The sequence below is a fragment of the Pararge aegeria genome, chromosome 10 (genome assembly GCF_905163445.1).
Source record: "Pararge aegeria chromosome 10, ilParAegt1.1, whole genome shotgun sequence".
Lineage (NCBI taxonomy): Eukaryota > Metazoa > Arthropoda > Insecta > Lepidoptera > Nymphalidae > Pararge > Pararge aegeria.
In genome coordinates this window covers 11,522,944-11,542,185 of record NC_053189.1, presented here as the reverse complement: position 1 = coordinate 11,542,185, position 19,242 = coordinate 11,522,944, and the positions used below count along the sequence as shown (strand labels likewise).

The 19,242-nt window shown below is 34.0% G+C and overlaps 1 protein-coding gene across 1 annotated transcript in view; it reads right to left on the bottom strand.

The window, feature by feature from the left end:
* LOC120626686 overlaps nt 1–16,991 on the bottom strand; it is a 62,879-nt gene extending 45,888 nt beyond the window's left edge. Inside the window, exons 1-2 of the mRNA XM_039894303.1 lie at nt 16,732–16,991; nt 13,939–14,112 (exon numbers count right to left, since the gene is read on the bottom strand). Of these exons, the coding sequence (XP_039750237.1) occupies nt 13,939–14,112; nt 16,732–16,792 (235 nt within the window). The 5' untranslated portion in view covers nt 16,793–16,991. The remainder of the gene's footprint in view (nt 1–13,938; nt 14,113–16,731) is intronic.
* Between the last annotated feature and the right edge of the window lie 2,251 nt (nt 16,992–19,242).

The following is a 19,242-nucleotide window of genomic DNA, read 5'->3' as shown; positions in this document are numbered from 1 at the left end:
CTTTCAGTATGATATTTAAATTCATAAGTTACTGCATATCACGAAAATACAAAAATATTCTGACTGTATTAAGCAGGTCATACCTATTTTCCTAGTAGTAAGTTTATACCAGTCTTTATAACCTTGTAGTGTCTTAAGCCAAACTTTGGTGTTGTAATATATAATATTCACACCATAAATATATTAATCTTATTTTTTTTAATTTCACGTCAATTGTACTTAACTTATTACGACGGCAATTTAATCCTCAATACCATGGTACCATACTGTATTGCCCCGGCCTACTAACCTTATTGAAATGTTACATTAAATTATGTATTAGCCATTTAATTCTACTATCCATAGTAACCGTTATTGCGCCGAGTTCTTTAGTTAAAAATTCATATTTCAGGAGGTTGGATTTTTCTATCAGCGTTTCGGATTTCTCCCTAAAACCAAATATTATATAATAAAACTAGGTTGTCTTAAGTAACCTACATCTGGCGATAAAATATTTTAGATTTCAGAAGCGAAATACCAACTTTGTGGCTAATAATAGGCATCGCAGGTATAGAACATCTTCAATAATAAAAACAAGTTCGTCCGGTATGCAAATGAACGGAGATTTTATAACGTTCATTTGACTTTATATGTGAATATTTCGTATTGCAATTCGATTGTGAGACCCGTAAAAGAGAATACAACTTATTACCATCGAATAGGTATTGAATGTATAATAAGTGCGTACGAAAAATAAATAGCTTTGATTTTTATTTTACAACAAATCTTTTATGTATGTTATATATATATTGTATATAATTTATATTTATATATTACGTTTATTTATTTAAATTATCTATGTATTTGTATCTAAACATTTTGGTATTTATGTATATATTAAAACACTCTTGGTACTATCCCGTTCTCTTGCTGTAAGTCCTTTCTACAAGGGTTGCCTGTAAAAGATTGCTTGCAGCAATAAGGCCGCCTTTGCATGTCTACATTGTTAACTATATACTCCTTAATGTTTTTTTTCCTGTATCTTACACGTGCAATAAAGTGTTTTTTCTTCTTCTTCTTCTTTTAATTGTAAGTGTCTATCTGTAGTAAATCAATAGCTGGTTATAAAAAGTTGTTTTATAAATTACCAATTAAGACAACGACAACCTCTTCATGAGTGTGTCTCACATTACATTTCGGCTAAGTTTGTTGTGGTCTCTTCTTAGACCAGGGCGCGTTTTGAACCCTCGTAGCTTTAGGTATAGTTGGCGAACTAAGTTATCACCATCTCCTTACAATTATGTAAAAATATATGTATGAAAGCTTCAGAAGTGCCTGTGATAGGCCTAAATGAATAAAGGATTTTTTTTTTAAATCTTGAAAACTTATTCGCTGGCCATCCCACTAACAGCTCATAAATAAAATTCCTTTAAGTATTATTTACCTCTAACATTATTTCTCAAATGCTGTATCAAAATTAATGTTTGACAAAAATAATATTAAAACTAAAATTTTAATAAATTCGATTAGCTCACTAGTAATAACCCATTTGATATTGTACCCAGTATACTTATATTATAATAGTGTTTCAAACATAGTACAGTGTTTAGCTCTCCTCCAATTCTTAGTTATTCTTACAAAAAGTATTATATTTACAAATAATTTCAAAAAGATACACCTGACTTTTGTATACTCTAAGTCCATGTATAAATTATGCTAGATCTGTGGATAACAATGGGATTATCAGTGTCGTTATTAAATTTGTTGGGTTGTATGTTGCAACTTAGTTATAAACGCTATGTCGCAAGCCTGTAGGTACAGCCAAACGTGTGTCTTTTAGCATAGCTAAAGGAGTGTATACACCAAACAACTTGTTGACTTCATGTCGCCGACAAAGTTTTGAGCTTGTAACGATATTTGAGGCTGTCAACTAACCCGCCGAAAACAAGTCCCCGGGCTGAGTCGGTGCGTCAGTGACTTCAGTGTGTAGACTTCTTAAGGTTTGCTTTGTTTTCAATTTCTGCGGGATAGTTTGAATAATGACTTATTGTCACTGCTTTAGGAAACGGCGATAGCAAGGTAAGGTTTTAGCTTAATCACTTACTTTAACGGCTAAGGAAAACTTCTTGAGGAAACCTTTATGTTTGGGAGATCTCTACAATGTTTTCAAGGGCGTGTGAACCAACCACCACGGGCCATATAGGCCCGTGGTGGTTGGTTGATGATGAATGCTTTATCTGAGGTATTATCATGACCATTACTTCAGCCTATGTTCGTTAAATTAAGTATATAAGGACATTTTAGGAAAAAAAAAATTTTAAAGTGGGGATTGTTACTATTTCATACATGTTTTAAAAGAATTTGTATAGTGGTATAAAAATACAGTATACAAATTATTGTATGAAATCTGAAATGAAAATCCACTTAACAACGTCATCAGACGCGGGAATATTTGGGAATACGATTTATAATTACCACGTTTTGCACAAAATACCTATGTGCAGAAGTACCTACCAGCTTTTAAAATTCCATTCAGTCTATATATATTTTATTCTAATTGATACGAAAAAAAACACAAGAGATAAAAAACAAATCCAAGTTAAACTAGTATCTTCTGTTTTATAAATGATGTAGATTCATATTTCGTAGAATGATGAATCTTGGGTGCGGCTAAGATTTATATCTTAAAACGTAAAGGTCATCTTAATACTTATTGAACATTGAAATTAATTCACATGGCAAAACTTGAACTTACCATTGACCAACTTTATTAAAGAACTTGAGAAAGGAAAACAGAGAGAGAAGCCAACCTATCCAGCTGATGTGCACATTAAATAGGCGGAAGATGAAGGTTTTAAGCGTTTACGTTTATAATCAAAAATTTAAACTAAAATTACTATAAATAACAGAGAAGATTATAAACGGGACATTGACGAGCGAATGAAAAAATAAATGGTAACCGCAAATGAGATACTGTAATACTCTAAAAAGCAGCATTACACTATGTTTGAGAAAAAATACTACTAATGCCTAAAGTTAGGTTAGGTTAGAATAAATCTCATGTCTTAAGATGGGTAACTATTTTTAGTTCTACCTTCTCAAAGTTAATTTAAACGTATTGGTAAAAACTGAGTTAAAACAGAGCCCATTTATAAATTTCTGAGGTTTATCTGAAATAGTCAGTTTTGCCGGCCATTATTGTGTATGTTTTTTTAAATACTACAAAATATTTTGTTAAAACCCAAGCCAACCAAATGTAGATATATTATGGCAATCAAACAACTTATTACATATGACAATAAAGCAACGTCGTGTGTGAAAAGGGACAATTGTAAACGCCTTTCATTCAACAGACATTATTGTTCGGGTTATGCCAAGCGTAATTATTATCCGAGAATGAACCGCATGGTTTCTCGAGACCTTATTGTTTTCCTGCCAAAAGTTACATGACCAAAGGAAATAGTAATTATGAGTGTCACGCTCGCATTGTAGCAAGGCGGACCGGATTTATTCGAGAATTTATAATTAGTGTCAAGAAAAGCAATGTCACCAATTATTGTGATCATATTGCACACCTGTCGTGCAAAACATTAAGTAATTTTGGAAACACTGGTGTTTAAAAATGAATTTAGGTCAGTTAAAAAATAAGTATACCTATATTTTTTTTCTGTTGAAGACGAGTTTATAAAAGAATGAAAGAATATAAAATTTTATTAACCGCCGGCCATTGCTCCCTAGGATTAAATGTTCTGTTTTTTTGTTTTATCCCAAATCTTTCTAAAGTTATTCTAAAACGTCTGCGTAACAAATGCAAAAAGGAAAAGTGCATTAGTGCAATGCTAATTTTAAAATTATAACAATTCTAATAATAAAACCAAACATATTCGAATCTTATTAGATTGGAACACTATAGATTTTTTTTTAATTTTTTTTATCGCCCGGACTCTAGCCCATTTTTGTTTTTATTTTGATAACATTTTTATTTTTTAAGTCAATGCATGCTCTAGTTATCTCAGATCAAAAACCCATGAATTGTCCTACACGTGTGAGTTTTCTTAAATATTTATGAATTTCATTTCAATGTTTAATATTTTCGTGGTGGAAAAATCAGAAGGGACCGAGTTAGATCATCTCCAGCTTTTTGGTGTTGTACGCGTTGCTTTAACGGTTAAGAAAAACATCATGTGGAAGTCCGCATGCCTGACAGTTATTCATACTGTTCTCAAAGTCGCGTGTGAAGTCTAACAATACGCACTTGGTCAACGTGGTGAATTGCGGCCTAAACCCTTGTTTGTCATCCCGGGAGGTGATCTGTGCCTCGTGACCCACACGAGGGGGTAAGGGGTTGATCATTATGATATTATAGGCCACCAACACGCTTCGGTAGCGTAGTGCGTAGCTCTTTAGAGAAGGTCTCTTTTATTAAAGAGCAGGCCAAATGTAAGACTTTATTACGCTGACGATGTAAAATAAAATCATGAATTATTGAGAATTATACGAGTCAATGTTCATTATGAAATCCAAAACAAACACTCCAAATCAAAAGTCTTTCAACACGGTATCACTGTTTGTTTTCCGACACATACTATTGTGACCAGGTAGGTCATAATATTACTCAACGGCTTACCTCCGAGAATTTCACCTTATTACTCATAAAATTAAACAAGTTGTTTTACGCAGGTTGGTTTTCAAACTTCTGTACCTTTATTAGGTGTCAATGTCAAGGTAATCTTAGCAAAAATTATTAATTAAATAGCGTGTTATGTAATAAGTTATGTAATAAAATAAGTACTACACAAATAAGTCAATGAAGCTTAATACGTCTAATTTGTTTTTATATTTTGGTTATTGGCTACACAGGCAAAGTAAGTCAACTTTTTTAACAAAGTTCGAAAAAGGAGGAGGTGAATGAATTGAGAATTCATCGGAATATTTATTGAAATGATTTTTTTTTTTTTTGAAAAGCACAATTTTGAATTTATAGTGAACCCAGCGCATGAAATTTTATTAAAAAAATAACGATTTATAGACAACGAACTAAGGCATGAAATAAAATAGCACAAACCGATTTGAATATGCATTAATAAAAGGTGCATTTTTAACGCTTAAAAGGGTATGTTAAATATTGCCATGATTGTGTAATTTATGAAGACGCCAAAACTAAAAGGTTCCTAACATAGACCAAAGACGTGCTACTAAAAAAGAATAGAACGAATTTCCTAAAAGACAAACATAAACTGTTTATTAGTTATTATCTAATGCCAAAATTGTAGGACGAGTGAACCTTAGTCGGTCAACTACATAGTAATAAAAAAGAGTCCAACTAATTGAGAACCTAATAGGCATAAAACGAACTAATACTTATCTTTATAGGAGACTCACTGACTTTTCGATTAAAGGGATTACCAACTTATCTCTTTGAACCGAAAGGTGGTGGACATTCTACCAACTATAAGTTTGCTAAGAACGTAGACGTCACACAGTCGATCAGTTGTCAAAGATATTTACGTCTGTTTGTGAGTTTGAAGAAGACTTGGTGTGCCGGTCCTAAATAACGTGAGACAAAGGTAAGAAGAAGAAGATGACTTACATTCTCTTAAATTGCACTTTAAAAACAATAATTGCATATTGTTATAGTGGCATTTCTATAGCACGCAAGTCTCTCGTTAAGCTTTACCTACTATAGGACACACATGAATGCCTTCACACCGACCTCAAGCTCATTGAGAATGTCAGGGCGATTTGCTCAAAAGAGCATTATCTAAGGTGCACGCGTCAGGACGATTACTGTTTGCAGAATAGTTACTGACCCGGTAACGGCGTTGGTCAAATTCTAATTTTTTATATTTTCTTAGGTAATCTTGAATCCTAATTTTATAAATTTTTATATGCATTTCAAAATTTGTTAAACTGATATTTCCTCCAAGTGAAGATGTATGTAGATAACAAAGATTTCGAAACATCTGTTTAAGTAGGTACATATATCCGAAAAATGTTTGATCTTTGAAGAAGTGTTCTTAATAACTGATATACGAAACATAAAGTATCAATGAAATATACTTATGAGCATATATATCTTCTCGAAACTTTCATCATATATATATACTAGCGGTCCCTCGCGACTTCATCCGCGTATAAATCAACCTTAAAAGATAGACAAATGCTGTCGCGGCTTCTTTTAGAACTTTTAACGGGAAACAAATTTGTCATACATGATTTTATTGAAACATTAACCGTGTACGCAGCGTACGAAGCGGAAGATCTCAAAAAGAAAAAAACTAATTTTGAAACATTCTTCAGTGGGACTACACTCGTATTGGTCTTAGCGTGATGATTTATAGCCTATAGCCTTCCTTGATAAATGCTATCCAACAATGAAATAATTTTTCAAATCGGACCAGTAGTTCCTAAGATCGCGTTCAAGTAAACAAACAAGCAAACTCTTCAGCTTCATATATTAGTATAAAATATATGTATATATCTTCAAACGAAATAGCATTAAATAGGTGAAGACGCTAACATCAGTAGTCATATGATGATTTATGTACATGAAACTTTATTCGACAACCCAAGAAGACCTTCATCGCATATTCAGGGTACGTAAGGACAACAAATACTGACCTTATAGATAATTAATAACAATTTTCTATTAGGTTCCAGTCATAAATAAAAAGAAAAACCAATCAATAATAATTATGTGCTAACCTAACTTCAGAATTCAGTAACAAACATAATAAAGGAAAACAAAGATCTTTCCAATTATCCGCTCCTTTGCAATCATCTTGGTTCTTTCGCTAAGACTCGTTTTTTCAATTATTATCCTACGATAGATACGAGGGCGTATTAACTGTAGGCCCGAAGAAACTATAGCGCGGAAAGCAGAAGTTAGAGTGAACACTTTTTATCCCGAAAAACGCATAGTTCTTATGGGGTAGAGAGCTAAAGCGTCATACTGTTACGGCACCGAAATATATTGTACCTATGCCATAGGTACAATATGTCATGTCGGTGTATTATAGCCTCTCCAGGCATAAACGCTTTTGTACAAGAGAACATTGGTGGGGAAATAATAAAAAATAAATATACTACGACAATACACACACCGCCATCTAGCCCCAAAGTAAGCGTGTTATGGGTGCTAAGATGACTGATGAATATTTTTTCAATGAATAATATACATGAATACTGATAAAATACATATAAACACCCAGAAACTGAAAAACATTCCTGTTCATTACACAAACATTTTCCAGTTGTGGGAATCGAACCCACGGCCTTTGACTCAGAAAGCAGGGTCGCTGCCCACTGCGCCAATCGACCGTCATAAAGGCAAATAAGGATACATTAAATGCGAATAAGTAAAGTAGCTTTATTTTTTTATTTTTAGATATATGCCTTTTTAATTCCAGCAGTCATTATCTTCATTGAAATAAGCAACTGTATAATAATATATTTTTTTGCTTTTTTAGGGTGAACAATCTTACCGGCCCGAATCTTTAAATACGCGATACATATACCATATAATGTTAGTAGTTACTAAAATATGAAAATACGTACGAAGTGCAAAGTGCAAGATGCCAAGTGTTATTGACAATGTAAAATGGTGATAACAAAAAAGAACACTCGGGTAAATTTGTTTTGGACTTCTTATTACACCAAGGCGCGTTTGGAACCCTCGTAGCTTTAGTTTTAAGTTTACGTATATGGATTATCACCATCATCTCATCAATGTACGCATCATAAGTGGCGCTACTTGAATAAATAAATTTTTAGCGTTTTTGACTTAAGTACAACAAACGCAGAACTTATTAAACATTCCAACATAAACTGACGACCTATATACTCGTCGCCAACATATTGTGCACGTTGCCAATAAACTACTGGTTAGTGATTTCCTAATCGCATTCTACACTTCGGCACGCAAGCGCCTTTAGGTACTGTCAATTACGGCCGATGCATTTTGAACGGGCTCATTTAAAAACAGTGTAAATGTTGCAATGAACTTGAAATTCTTTTGTAACCCGCTCATTAGGGCCTTTTTATAAAGGTGACGTTGCAATTTAGTTCATGTAAGGTTAAATAGTGTAAACATTCATTAATTACAATATCAGATAAACAAAAACTATGTTGTGCTATTATATAATGAATTATTAAGTATCGTGTTGTAATGTTATCAAATAAAATATTATGATGAAAACTTTATGGATGTTTTGAAAGTAGCAACGAAAACGACGATCAGACTTTAATTATCAAAATCAATAAAATATTTAGTCGAAAACCAAACTAAATCGATAAGTTTATAAAAGTGCTATCCTTTTCCAAAGGATAGAGTGTGAAAAAAAAGTACTATTATTAAACCAGCCAGTTTAGTTAGTGGATTCAGGAGACGCAGGTACATTTGTCTCAATTTCGAGTTCCTTGATCTATTTAATACTAGACATATTTTTCATTTTATTGACTTGCACAATTAGATACAATGGTGTTTCCAAAATAGCACAATCGTTAAATTCATAATGGGCGATTGTTAGCACAATTAAGAACTAAGCTCGAGCCACAAAGCCTCGACACAGCAAGGCTAAACAATGCACGTAAAACTAAACTTGTATGTATGATATAATTTTTTACCGTTTAAAAAACCCGTTTGAAACTGCCCGTTGGTATAGTGGTTGGCATGTTTCTGCGGGTGACGAGGTCCTGGATTCGATTCTCGGGTCAAGATACCACCGTTCCGACCGTGCAGAATTAGGAAATTGACGTTATTTACCGTCCTCCCCCGTGCCTCGGAAAACGTTATTTATAATTTAATTAGATACCGTTTTGAACTGCCTCGCTGGTCTAGTGGTTAGTATGTTCGTACTGTGAATAACAAGGTCCTGAGTTCGAATCTCGGGTAAAACTCATTGTTAAGTATTGGAGAAATTCTCAGTACCAAAGTTAGGATTTGTCATTGTCCAATGTCCAATGCCTCGGAGAACGCGTTGCACTTGCAGCAACAGAGCAAAATGGTGGATCTAAGCTCTATAAGTAAGGTATCTCCCTCCAATATGCCAAGAAGTGGGATATATTTAGATTGAGGTAGATGATATAAAAAGCTTTACCTCTTAGCAAACTCGTAACAAAATGTTATTGTAAACTAGCTATGACCTTCGACTTGGTCCGCGTTTTTTTTCGCTTTTTATGAAAAATGTAAAGATAAAAGTATTCAATATCTTAAGATATCTATCTGTATGTAAAATTTAAAGGTTAAAAGGCTTTATTTTTTAAATCCCCTGCTTCTTTTCTGGGATAAAAATATATACGGTCCAAAACCAGGTTGCAAGCTATATACCTATTTGCCCCATCTAATCAAGATCCGTTTAATGGTCAAAAAATTGTTAAGCACGAGTTAATTCGTTTGTATTTCTAGGAAAAAAGTATAGCATTCTTTATTTTCCTGCATAAATACACAAAATGTCCTTACCCTGGAAGCTATTATGGACTAATAATAAATGGGCCCAATTTTATTACCATCAGTGCAACAGTAGACAATAAACAAACAACAAACATACACGCTTTTGCATTTATAATTAGTTATAAGTTATAAATCGCCAAATTAACGGTTTAGGTACTACATACACTTAGTTACTTACGTCCTTTCAGTACATTTTCATTTAAACGAGTTAAACAAACTAATCTAAAGTTCAGGATAATGAGTCACACCGTGTGAACCTTGTTAGTGTTGTAAGAACTAGGTGTTACTTATTTCAAGATCAGTAATCAGTCAGTCATCATCATGGTCTCGCAAATAACAAGCCTGCATTAAATAAGCAAGTTTATTGCTTTACACTCTACTTAACTTTACCAATTAGCAACACTTTACAATACTTTAGCAATGTGGAATACATAAAGGAATTATTACACTAATTTAATGTTTAATTAAAATTTCTTAATACAAGATTAATTACCTATTACATAAATAATTAATACAAATATTTAATTTAAAAGCAAAATAAAACTCACTCACTGTCAAACTGACTGACTGATCTCTCAGAAAATTTAATAATAAAAAAGCTCTTAACTTTAAATTGACTTAGGGGTGAAACGTAGCATTTATGAAAGTTCTATAGTTTTAGTTTTGAAAGAAAAAATTGGGGGTATATACATAGATACCTACTCTTTTAAAAAAATTGTTAAATCGCCATTTAAAGATTGTAAAATAAGTGTTAAAAGTCATGGATATGGACTATGGTGTAAGAACACTTTATATAACTTGAAATTTTACAAGTCAAACAAACAACTTTATTAATCTATTTGTAATATTTGTATAGATATAGATATAGTAATAGTTAAGTAAAACCACGATCAAAGTGACGTACCTATTGGGTATAGGTACTTCACTTTGATCGTGATTATTAAAAATCGTTAGATATTAATAGGTAGGTAAATATATAACAATTGTATCATTTCTAAAACGGATATGGGTGTCATTTATTTTTTTCTTAACGATTTGTAAAACTTGAAACATTAAGACATCCTTTTATTAAGTTTTTTATGTTAAGTTAAGTAATTAGTGCAATTACTAAGTGTAATTAACATTTCAAAATATCAAGCCATACTTTAAAACATTAAGTTTAAAAGGCTGAACGTAATATAGTCAAAGAGAAGCTCGGCCGATGGCACAAATATTTTAATATAAGCGAGATGTGTCAACTACCTACCTGCTTAATACACAGTTACAGAGATATAATATTACAAAAGAAAAGCTTTTATTGGTTATTTGTAATCGATAACAAACGTTTTAATTAATTCTTTCACTTTTATTAAGCATTTTTATCTAAAAGTAACGTAAACTATTCAGAAATTATAACATTTAAACCTGAGAAAATGGAATCTGTAAACCAAGTCAGAAGAAAAAAATATTACGATTTATTTTATCCGTTTGTGGTGTGGCCTGTCACACAGAAATGCTCTTCCTTTGTAGATTAAAAAAAAAAAGTCCACATTGCTAGCCGCACAGAAGAATACAGAGTTTGTTCTGTATTCTGAGAAGCCACATTTAAATAGTGTAATATAAAAGTCATTTTTAGGCATAATATATTAATCCTGACAAAAAATAATCAGTTAATAAGTAGCCTAGTCCTTTACTTGATGTTATTTGTTGCACAGTTTAGGAGATAACGTTAACGGGAAGTATGAGGTATGCGTCATAGAAGTGGCAATGGCCAGAATAGCAGTCAACCGATGGACGTTGGGGTCTTAACGTGCTGGAATGAAGACCCCGCACCTGTAAACGCAGCGTAGGTCGGCCCTCAATGAGGTGGACAGACAACACCAGGAAAGTCGCTGAGAGCCGCTGGAGGCGAGCGGCCCCGGACGGTGGATTGTGGAACTCCCTACAAAAGACCTATGTCCAGCAGTGGACGTAAATTGGTTGAATTTATAATTATAATCATGATAAGATATCCACCAATCCGCCCTGGGCCAGCGTGGTGGACTACGGCCTTAACCCCTTTTCATTATGGGAGGAGACCTGTGTCCTGTAATCGGTTGATATGATAATGATGATAAGGTATCCGCGTGGCCAGGTTGCGGTACGTTTGTAAAAGCGGGTGAAACCGCGGGAAACTGCTAATGGCATATTTAATACAAAAGCCGCATTAGCGGAGTTATGTTAACAATTATTTAAAAGCGTATATGGTAGGATTGAAATATAATAAAATTCTATGATGATGCTATTGCAATTGTATGGATGTTATCAGACAGTTACAATGACGTAATAACGGCTCCTAGACGGATGCAGCTTGATCTTCTCACAAATGATTAAATCATCGAATATGACTAACCCACCAGTATAACTGCTATCTATCTATTATAATTTTATTTTTATTTAGTAGGCAGTCTGCAGTAAGTAAGCATTAAGCTCACGTAGCATTTCAACTGTTTAAAAAAAGCTTCAAAAGCTCTGAAGCAGGTTGCGGTAGGTGCAGTGTCACGAGTTACGAGCTATTCATAATAAATTTACAATTATTGCTCAAAACTCAAACATTAACTTCTTAATGAGATAATAAATTAAGCATATTGCTATCTATCAGTCGGCGATTATCGACTATCGACAGACTATCGAGATATTCTATAAGGATTCCCACTACTAGAATATGTTTCTGTGAAGAAAATGAATGTTTTTCAGTGTCTGGGTGTTTATCTGTATTTTATAAGTACATGTTTATCGTATAGTATAGTATTCATAAAATTATTCATCAGTCATCTTAGTACCTATAACACAAGCTACGCTTACTTTGGGGCTAGATGGCGATGTGTGTATTGTCGTAGTATTTATTATTTATTTTTAGTGGTATTTTACCACATTAAAAAATAACAAATATTTTAGTTATGTATCTCATTATAGATGTAAACGTTCACGCACACAATATACTTACGTGAAATAAATGTGATTTCAAGTCATTGTAGGTTAGGTCTGTAATTTATTCTTTGGGTTATTAGACATTAATACGGCTATTCTACCTAATAATTTCTTAAAATCGAGTATTTATGATGGGTCTATTTCTGGGTGCTATTATCCCGGTCATTTGCCAACAGCGTTGTACTCGTAACTTGTAGATATGTACATCTTATATGATATATCCAAGAAAAATAAAAACCATCCCCGACGACCTTGTATCGGCTTGCTTAAAACTCGTAATCTTGAACTGGATATAGAAGAAGCAAGTTCAGGGTCCGATAACAAAGAAAAGCTGTTCTTACGAGGAATAATATTTATCAAATAACTGCTGAAACCAATTTTGACTTAATATTGTTTCTTTTGAATTCTTAACCATTAAACTGAAATTTTAAATAACAGAGAAGTGATAACAAGTTGACCAATTTACAGAACTACAATATCAGACATTTCGACTTTTTAAACCTAATATTTATCTTTCTATAATTACCCTACATAAAATAATTTGATCAACTCATCAGAATACATGCCTACCAGTGGCGTGCACAGGGTTTTCGGCCAGGGTATGCATAAAGCAGGTACATGGCTTAAAAAGGGAAAAATTCCCCTCCAATACGAGTTATACAAAAAAATTTGGGTATGCAGTGCTTTTGTACATGTACGTATTGCACGCCACTGATGCCTACATTTCTTTTTGGTAATTTTATTTCCCAATTTGTCTCTTATTTAGGTTCCTGATATGTTTTATGAAGATTTATTTTATTACCAATAAATATTACTTTTTTTTAGTACCAGTTGTTCAAGTGCCATCTCAGATTAGCTAAAGCGTAGCGTCTGCACGAATAAGAGTCTATTTTATATATGAGAAATATTGAAGAAAATATAAATTGTGTATATAAGATTTCGTGGATTACAGCACATTTAGTGTAATGTTCATATTTTTATCATATCTTCTACCCAAGGGCTGTATTCAAGATAGACAAGTACCACCCGTGGTCGAATTGGCGCGAAAGAATTCAATTCATTAAGTTCATTATTCTTTATCTGTTATGGTAAACTGAACTTCTTTAGTAAGTGAGTGAGTAAGCAAGACCTCCCTGGTGCAGCGGTAAGCGCTGTGGTTTTCAGTTGAAAACCCGGGTTCGATTTCCGACAGATTTGGGAATTTATTATGTCCAAATTTTGTCAGGTCCGGTCTGGTGGGACCAACCGTCCAACAAGGAGCACGTCCTTTGAGGCGCTAAGCGATTTCGCATTTCTGTATGATGTCCCGTAGAAACCGATTAGGGGTATGGACTAAACATAACTGCCATACTTCCTAACAGGTTAGCCCGAAACTATCTTAGACTGCATTATCACTTACCACCAGGTGAGATTGCAGTCGAAGTCTAACTTGTAGTGTAATTTAAAAAAGATGAAATGGGGCTGATTTAGTTACCTTTAATCTATAACCGATTTCAGGTCAGTATAGACAGGAAAGTAAATTTGTAAGTGGGAATTCTTGAAAGAAGAGCTATTCTTACCAGGTATCGCCATTCCAAGTTCAAGATACTCCTTTACAGATGGATGTATGAAGGCGATCGGCGCAGGCGCAGTGTTGGGTTCCGGTTCAGGCGCGTCCAACGCTTGGGCTGGCTCCTGCACCGCCGCGCTATCAGCACGCAGGCGTTTCACTCGATTACTATCTTGAGAACCTCCTATAAAAATATTTTTTTATAACAACCATAATATTTAAAGTATCTAAGGACATATCCTCATCAGCACGACTATCATAAGCAGGAGATATTTTCTCCAGTTGAAAAGGTTTGTCTTTTCTCATGTTCATATTCTAATCTTAAACGGGGGTAAACTTCTGCTTTTCCCTGTTGCCGGGCTTTACAGATGGAACTATCCCCAAATAAACGGGAGATAAAATTTTTGCCTATTGTGCAGAACTAATGTTCGACAACTGCTGGGCATAGAGCACCTTGAGACGGTGACGCCTGTCCTCTTATCTATATAAGTACCTAATATTACTCTTAACTTATATGTTTACAATATATGTTTACTTCTACTTAACTTATATGTGTACAGTAAAAAAAGTAGGTTATCCTATTTTAAGTCTCACTTTGCATCAAAAAGAACAGTTCACCTCAGTATTCAAGACAATTAGATCGAATTCCTTCTTAATTATGCATATTATAAGTGTTTAAAAAACTATTAAATTGAAGTTAACGTAATTTTAGTGGGAATCGAGAGGGAATCGATTACCCAAGTGTGCAAAAAAATTAACGCACCGAAATAAACCTTCGCCTTCCGTCTGTTAAATAGCAGTTCAATGTAATATCAATAGAAATGTTGTTATTCTCAAAATAGTACTTAGATTAAAATCATTAACAACAAAAAGTTTATTGTAACAATTTTTATTAAAAACATTTTAACTTCACATTAGCAGTAAGTTGCATATGCGTCAGGTTGCAGTAAATAATGTAACTCATATGTACCTAATTAAATAGTAGTATTATAACAGTACATAGCTCAGAGAACCGATGAACGTTTGGGTCCCAACTTCCCAAGGAATGGCGACCTGCGTGGTCGCCATTCGGTATTCGGTAAACGCAGCGTCGACAGTCGACCAACGAGGTAGACAGACGACATCGCTGGGAGCTTCTGATAACGAGCTACCAAGGACTGCGGACTTTGTAACTCGGTAAAAAAGACCTATGTCCAACAGTGAATGTCAATCGGTTGACGTGACGATGATGAGTATTATAATAAAATAACAATCTACGTCAACTAAGAAGTAAGAGTCTATTAATAAAGTAAATAAACAAATAGAAGAAATTAATGGGTTCCGGTCTCCGGAGCCCTGCAAGACAAATCTAGAAATTCATAGGAAAAGCAGTTTCTCTTTTTGATTAGCAAAAGACAATTAATTCGCCAGATTTTTTTGCATTTAAAACTAAGTAGAAGATATGACATAAGCGACGAGCAATAAATAATTTATGCAAACATTACCGCAATTAACCGTTTATTCTAAGAGTGTGTGGGAACATTCTAAGGGGTGTTTGGTAAAAGTCGATTCGTTACCAGAGTATGGCAAAGATAAGCTAGTCAATGGTGGGATCTTAATTTATCAATTTGAGCTGCAACTGTCAGTTTTTGGCCCCAGAAAAGATCACTTAAAAAATCGTTAAGATAAGTACATAATTCATGGGACTTTTCAGGATTTCAATTTGAAATTCCCTATTTTGATCATTACTTTTTTTTTTCATTAAATATTTATAGCATGCGAACTCTCCAAACACCGGCTGTGGTCTAGTCGCGAATAACCAGGCAAGGTAGAGAAACCAACTTACTTCTAACAAGCACCCCGTATAATTTTGCACACCCTCTCGGTTCTGTAGACCTACCTAAGTAGTGATAACCTAAGCGTTCAATAGAAAGTCATTCAATACAACTTTATAAGTAATTTACTTTTAGCAGTTTTACGTTTATGTAATCACTGAGACTTAGTTTACTATGATTAAAACAAATTTATTTTAAACAATTCCTAATTTTCGTCACTTATTTTAAAATTAGACGGATGTAAGAAACAAAGATTTGTTTTTTTACATGGCTAGGCGGTTTTTTTTTTATATTTTTGGCAACTTTATAGTGCAAATCCACATTAATGACTTTGCACCTATATAAGTAACGGATTTCATAATAATTATAGAAACAATATTTTTATTTGATTGATTACTAGACCTATACTATTATTAGACCTATTTCGAATTATTATTTGATCGATTTAAAAAAAACTTATATTGATAGGGTTATTTGCTAAAAGCAATAAAAAAATAATGGGACCACATGAAATTATTTTTTAAGTATAATAAAAAAAATAAGCAATATCGAAGTAAGCTTACTTTGAAATATGTCTATTACCCAGATGACAAATGAACAAAACAAAAAGAAAAAACAAACAAACAAACACATGACAAATGAAAAAAGTGTAGCTTTGTTTGGATTCGGCCGTGGCCAAAGACGCGCCGCCAAATGATTAAGCGTTCTAGTTCCATTATCGATCGATAGGTTACTAAGCGTTATCGTTAGAGCTCCTCTGTGATCTCACCCTTATGATAAACGATCATGTCTTAGATGAAAACGCTAAACAGCTTGGCGGTACGACTTTCCCGACCTCAACATCTTCAACAGAGCTAACGAATAATTTACAAAGCGAGTTATATCTACTTAAATAATAGCAAATGAGACAACAACAACAAATGAACAAAAAATAAAGTAAAATAAAGTAGGTACTACTTCAGCAAATATTTTGTATCAAACGGTCTTACCTATAACTGTAAGTAATGAAACAAACACTACTGGCAGATTTCGAAAAACCTTTGCGGTCATCGTGAAAATTTTATATTATTCCCTAATTAATATCAACGGTCACAGAACATTCTGACGGGGCACTGCGTCAAGTGGATTAGGATATACACGAAAGTCCAACCTGAACCAATGACTCATTGACGATTAGCTTATAAAAGAATCAATGCGACTCGCGCTTGGCCCAGGTTGCGTAAAACCGCGGTACTGGCGTGCTCTTTCGGGGACAGCCAAGCGCGCAATGATCAAGAGTCAATTCACATCAGACCAATAGCCACATAACTCAATTAGCCTGACCTCTAAGCTATGGATGAGCTCTAATAAAAACATCAACATTTTATTTTTGACATCGGATGATCTTCATATTATCATCTGCGAAAAATACGGAAATCCTTTTTGAGGATGAGTAGCTATAGGCTATTATAATTTTTTCCTATCAATCCATAAGTTTGTAGGATGTACAAAAATAAATTTATTATATCCAGTCTTCTGTATGTCTGCTTCGAAAATTCAAAATTCATTTATTTCCAGAAGGATTACTCTATAAGCAATTTAGATACGTCAAGTCCGTCTGTTTTTATTGACTCTATCACCGATTCGGAAGGCATATTCTACCGAGAAGAAGCCGACAAGAAATATGATGACAAAGAATAATGCCCAGACACAGAATTAAGAACATCCAGAGACCGTGTACACGACTAATATTGAAGCATCTAGAATCACTCCACTTTAGTAGTGTTAGTATTAGTTTAGTACATAGCATTTAGTTGACAGGAATTAATTTACCTCTAATGTTCGAAACGTTCATCAACATTCCGCGGGTGTGAAGTGAAACGTGCACGGATTGTTTTCACTATTTTGGACACAATGCACTGCATACAACAATCGCTGAATAAGGATTCTGTATGTGCTTAATTTTCCCAGATATATAAGGTGCTAGCGGTATGTAGATAAAAAAAAGGCAAATGAATTGGTCACCACTAAGACATGATGTATTTATCACGAAAATGCAAAGAAGGGAAGAGGACGATCAAGACTGGACTTTTGGGAAAAGTTTAAGGAAAGTCTATTAAACCGAACTTTAAAGAGAGCGCCATGAAAAGGAAGATTGGAGAGCGCTACACAAGCCTTTAGTTAAAGAAGATAGGTATTATTTCGGAATAGAACTGACATAATAACGGAACCTACAATATTTTCGGTCATAACTTCTAAGGCTCAGAGTCAGTCAGCGGGCGTTGGAGACAGCAATGTTGGGAGTATACCTACGTGATCTAATAAGAATGAGGAGATCCGTAGAAGAACCAGAGTTACCGACATAGCTCAGCAAGTCGTAAAGCTGAAGTGGAAATGGAACAAAATCCAAATCCGTTTCTTCATTCACCTACTCTAAAACCTTCACACCCATATGCACGGCATAGCAGCTTAACTGATTTTGCGAGATAGAATGCATACTGAAGCTGACGGATATGGGATAGTTAGGTGTACATGCTCAGGTGCCCTTGCTGATAATGAATGTTAACTTAATACTAAATAGTACAGGTGGTATTGGAGTTAATTCATCCAATTTTTTTAAGCTGACGTTTTACATTAGATTTTGACGAATCTAATGATTAGTTCTGTATTTAGAAAACTAACATTGGAATATGTTCTAATTAATACATAATTACGTACCGACGATAACCCGGCAGTACCATCTTCTTCTTCTTCTTTTTGTGCCTCTCCACTACTGGAGGTTAGCCGTCAGCTCAGTGAATTCTCGCGGTCTTGCGCCAAGGGAAACAATTTTGCCACACTAGCGATGTTGGTACAGTCACGAATGTGACCAGGATTTCCATCTTCCGTCTTCCAAGACGTCGTTTATTATCTTTGTGAGTTGCAGCAGTTGCATGACGTGGCCCAGATATTCGACTTTTTGAAGGTTTGCAGTAACTCCTGGTTCCTGGCGACGCGCTAGAGGGAGAATAATTACCTTAAAATACTACAAAATCAATAACAAGACTAAAGAAAATTAAATACTACAAATTCAAATACTGTATCTATCTATTTAGGTACATTACAAAAATAACTAAACTAAAAAAAATATTACAAGAAATATTTATGTATAAAATTTTCAAACTTAAGAAGTAGTTCGCGGGGCACTAGAGCAAGGAGCCGACTACGCGAGGCTGCTGAGCCGCGCGGCATGATATCTCGCAGAGCTTTTTTTGCAGATATGTTATTTTAAAACTGCGATATTTCCTAAGATATTCATGAAATTCAAGGCTAAAAGGTAAAGGGCTTTATTTTTAATTAAATACTTGCGATGAATAACGTATTTTATAACGTGTAATTAAATACATGAGGATTAAAATCATGTTTATAAACACACCTTCGCAAATAATGTATTATTTTAGAAGAAATTTGGTAAACATAAAAAAAGTTTTAGTGAGCATATTTAAAAGATAGAAAAATGATGAAGTGGAATGGATTTTATA